The sequence below is a fragment of the Poecilia latipinna genome, unplaced genomic scaffold, assembly GCF_001443285.1.
Source record: "Poecilia latipinna isolate Pla-1442-1.1 unplaced genomic scaffold, P_latipinna-1.0 Scaffold2714, whole genome shotgun sequence".
NCBI lineage: Eukaryota > Metazoa > Chordata > Actinopteri > Cyprinodontiformes > Poeciliidae > Poecilia > Poecilia latipinna.
The window spans coordinates 81,186-86,170 of record NW_015115330.1 but is presented as its reverse complement, the minus strand read 5'-3'; the positions used below and the strand labels follow the sequence as shown (position 1 = coordinate 86,170).

The 4,985-nt window shown below is 39.6% G+C and overlaps 1 protein-coding gene across 1 annotated transcript; it reads right to left on the bottom strand.

Annotated features, from left to right (window-relative positions):
• Nucleotides 1-3,136: 3,136 nt before the first annotated feature.
• On the bottom strand, nt 3,137-4,268 carry LOC106938857 (olfactory receptor 52N2-like). The gene has a single exon (XM_015021044.1). The coding sequence runs from the start codon at nt 4,088-4,090 to the stop codon at nt 3,137-3,139; it is 954 nt and encodes a 317-aa protein (XP_014876530.1). The 5' UTR covers nt 4,091-4,268.
• Between the last annotated feature and the right edge of the window lie 717 nt (nt 4,269-4,985).

The window sequence follows — 4,985 nt, the reverse complement described above, 5'->3', positions numbered from 1 at the left end:
ATCCCACAAGGTTTCAAATGCAGGACAGTCCTGAAGATAAATGCACTGATCCACCCAATGTGAGCTAAACTGTGTCTCTCGTCACTTCCTTCAGGGAACAGGCCAGTGTTGTATTTGAAGAGGATTTAATGCGAAAAAGTGTGAAACTGAAACGAGACAAAACAGAAAAATACAAATCATACTACAGTCGAATAAAAATTACTTTATATAGATTTGATGGCTTAAACAGTTAATTTAAACTTGAAATTCCCCATAGATGAAGTTAGACAAGAGATAAGTATGTTGAAGTTCAGACATATTGCTGGCCAAGATAAATGTTTGGCTCCATTACTACACTATAGAGGAAAAATACACTGCTCAAAAAATAAAGGGAACACTCAAATAACACATCCTAGATCTGAATGAATGAAATATTCTCATTGAATAATTTGTTCCTTACAAAGTTGAATGTGCTGACAACAAAATCACACAAAAATCATCAATGGAAATCAAATTTATTAACCAATGGAGGCCTGGATTTGGAGCCACACACAAAATTAAAGTGAAATGTTCCCTTTATTGATTTGAGCAGTATATTTGTCAGTTGATCAAAAATTAATTTCAAGACACTTCACAAGAAAAAAAAAACTGTAAACAAATGTACCGAAAAGAACCATAATAATATGTTGTTATAATATGATGCATTCAGGCAGCACTGCATGGAATAGGCCTAAGATGCCTGTTGTACCCAATGCATGTGGGTGGGTAGCTCAAGGAGGGGACCTGCCAGGTGGGGCGAGGAACCCATTATATTGGCTTGCAGTTCTAATCTGAAATAATTAAATATTTCAATTTTTAATATCAAAGATAATCTGTCTAAATGTAAAAAATGCAGTTTTAAAACCATAATTAAAGAAAGGCCCGATCAGAACCAGAACTTTTGTGAAACAGCAGAACAAGCTGCTCCGATCTGAAGAAGCTGAACAACAGAAAGAAAATTTTTCCATCAGTCTGGAAATGCTTACAGAACCGTTTCTGAGGTTTTGGTCTCCAGAAAACCTGAGTCAGAACCATGATCCACACCTGGACCGGTGGAGAGGCCAACCAACCATAACCACTCCATCAATGACCCAGAACAATGAATCTCCATGACAACCACCAGACCAGTTATATCCAAACGTTAGACATTTGTCATTAAAATCGTTTTCCTCCTGCAGGGCTCGTCTCTGTATTTGGGCCCAGGTTGAAGCAGTCTCACTAATAATATTAATATTCATGCATCAGATATGGATTTATATCTGGAAGATTTAATATTGTAAACCTGCTAAAGATTGATAAACAGGACACTAAAAGGTTCATGCTGTTTATCTGATCAAAAGAAAAAAAGAATTTCATGTAAACTCCAGAGAGCAGTGACAAATGGCGGCCAGCAGAGGGCGCCAGAGTCCTGCAGATAAAATAAACCGGGACGTCATTGTGAAGGTTCTCCGCTTTGAGTTCATTGATCAGTTCACTTTACAGGACAAACAGGGAATCATTCATTCCCTCAACATCTGATCTGACATTGAGTCTGACATCCACATGAACCGGGTCAGTACCGTCCAGGTCCAGTGGCGTCCAGGTCCAGAACTGTTCTGTTCAGTTTCTTTCAACCTCGTCTGATTATCCACAGGAAACCAGCAAGTTGCTACCAGAGCAACCAGTGGAGAGAACCAGAACCAGGACCAGGACTAGAACCAGAGCAAAACCAGGACCAGAACCAGAACAAAACCCGAACCAGGACCAGAACCAGAACAAAACCCGAACCAGGACCAGAACCAGAACAAAACCAGGACCAGGACTAGAACCAGAACAAAACAAAACCAAGACCAGGACCAAGTTTATCTTAAGGAGATAAATAAAGGTGCAGAAGTTAATTAGACTGTAACATGCACAGTGTGCTGCGGCTGCACAACTAATGCATATGCGGCTCGGCCGCTGCAAAGCTTTAAACTTAACTCACACTGCGGTTTTAGCATTGCAGCTGGAAGACATAGCCTCCCATGGTCTCAGCGGGATGCCCAGGAGGACCGCGGCAGATGTCACGGTCAGATATCTGTCTGTTTTGGGGAAGCGAAACCACACAAAAACATTTCAAGACGTCCAACCCTAACCCTACCCTATAAATGGATTAACACAACATTGCATTCTCTTTAGTTTTCTCTGTTCTGTATGTAATGGAGACTGAATTTAAAGACGCCATTTGAACCAAAGGTTTGGAATGCGCCTCTGACCCAGAAGGGCTCCATATTTGTCCGGTCCGTATTTCTTCAACACGCTGTCAACTCCTGGTCAGAAAGACACATTTAGTTCAGAGTCCATGGGATGATTTTCAGAAAGGATTTTATTGATTGATTGATTTTACTTGCCTCTGCGATGAACTCTTTGCGTAAAGTCTATAATGTCTGCTCATGTGAACCAGTCAATTATAACCTGTCAAAGTGAAGGTCAGGCTTGAAATTTTTCCATCATTTTTATAAAAGAAAATTGGTGAAATGTGGAAAATAGTCCGTTATCGAGACCCCTGCTCAAATGAATACTTTTACAGGCCGCACTTTTCAGTTTTTTATTTGTAAAAAATATTTTGAATGATGGATAGTTTTCTTTCTACTTCACAACTGTATTCCACTTATTGTTAGTCTTTCACATTAAATTCATTAAATATGTTTGTGGTTATAATGTGGAAAATACAGAAAAGCTCAATGAGTCTGAACACTTTTTCCAGCTATTGATTTTGTATTGCTTGGTAATAAAGGTACATTTCAAAGAAAAAAGTTTATTTTTCAAACGCTTCTAAGAATATTATAAAGATAAAAAAAATACTGTGTTAAAAAACATGAATATTTTTATAAATCTGATTAATTTGTGATTAATTACGAGTCAGCTACAAACACTCATCAGATTAAAAGAGATTAAACATTTTAAGATATATACATCCTTAATGAGCACATTTCTGTTAACATGAAGTCTCATTATTATTATTCTAGATGCAAAGCATAAATTCACTGCATCAAAATTAATTTCTAAAGACAGTGAAAAATTCACAGTAAAAAACACACATCCTAAAAGTTGGAAGTCAGGTTTTATTGGGTATACAAGAAAAATAAAGTCTGTGCCACTATTTGTTATTTTTTAATTGAAAACATTGATGTCTCTTAATTTTTTCAGATAAAAAGTTGCGTATTTCTTTTGACTGGACACCATAGATAATAGTGTTGAGGCTTCCAGGTACAACAAAAAACAGAATGGTGAGGATTTTTCTGTAATATGAGTACTGAGGGAATCGATGCAGAGCAATAACACTAAAACCACTGAACAACAAAATCAGGTAGACAACCAGGTGAGTGCTGCAAGTTTTTAAGGCTTTTTTCTTCATTGATTTGTTCTTACTTGTCAGACATATCACAGCAATCTTCCCATAGGTTAGAACAATGCAGCCAACCGATGCTACCAGCAGTAGCACTGTGTAAAAGAGGCCATAGATGTTATTGATCTCCACACTTTCACAGGAGAGCTTAAACAATGAGGCGTTGTCACACAACGGGTTTGAGACAAAAGTCCTGCATCTGTTGAGCCTGACAGAGAGTCCAATCAGAACCGAAACAAACAAGAAGGGAACACCCCAGGCGCTCACCGACAGCTTCACCAACATCCTGCTGGTCATTATCGCAGAGTAACGCAGAGGGTTGCAAATGGCAACATATCTGTCAAAGGCCATGATCATCAACACCGTGTGGCAAGTGCTGCTCACCAAATGAGTCAGAAACGCCTGAACCATACACTCATAGTAACTGATGAGGCGCTCAGACGGAGGCCTCAAAATATCCACCAGCAGGCGAGGAAAGACTTCTGTAGCTGCAATGATATCACTGACTGTCAGCTTGCAAAACAGAATGTACATGGGCTGGTGAAGGTTCTTCTCAGTAATAACTAGAATCAAAAATCCCAAGTTAAGAGACATAGTAAAAATGTAGAAAGCTAGGAACAAGAAAAAGGCGGTGTAAACAACATCCTTTGTGAAATCTATGGCCTCCAGCTGGAGCATAAAACTATTGTAGGTGAAGTTTTCCATCAATCTGAAAACCGAAAGCTGTAACCAGTTATAGTAAGTCACAATACAGCAACAAAAGTCTTAAATAGAATCAATACAAATAAACAGTAACAAGCAGTGTATGGAGGGGAGCGTCGTATCTGTGGGAAAATTTTTACCATCTGTCAGCAGCAATGCTCCTATTGGTAGATATAGTTTATCTTTGGATGGGTGTGCTTATGTTTGCATACTGACTGATGTAATGTTAAACCCATGTCATGACTACAACTGTCTCTCAACGGGGTTTATCTTTGGAACGGTTTCTTCTTCACACTTTAATTTGTACATTAGGTAATACTTCATTACCTAATGTCAGGTTGGGTGGTGGTAAAGTGAGGAAAAGATGCTGAGACCCAAGATGTGGGTGAAATAATGGTTTTAATAAAGACAACTCGACAGTCCAGAACTGGCAGCACGGCAGAGTTAGCAACAGCTAGCTAATACCGGTAGCAATAGAGAAACGGACCAACATGTGAGCTAACAATCCAGGACTAGGCAGTTCCATTGGAAAGTGTGGCAGGACAAACAGGCGTGGCAGCAAATCACAAACTTAGACAAGGATCCGACAAGGAACACAGACAACAGGTGAGACTAAATACACTGGGAGGGTAATCACATAAAACAGGACAGAAACAGGACTAAACACAGAAAATCTCAAAAATAAACACACAGAAACACGGAACATGAGAGTACCCCCTCCTCAAGGGGTGGCTACCAGACGCACTACAGAAAAATCCAAAAACAGTCCCAAACAAAAAACAACACAACAGGGTGGGCGGAGGGGCGACGGCAGGAGGGCCAGAGTCCAGAAACAAAACTAAATCTACACAGGAATTGAAACACAGAAAAACAGTCCGGGGGCCGCCCACGGCACAGG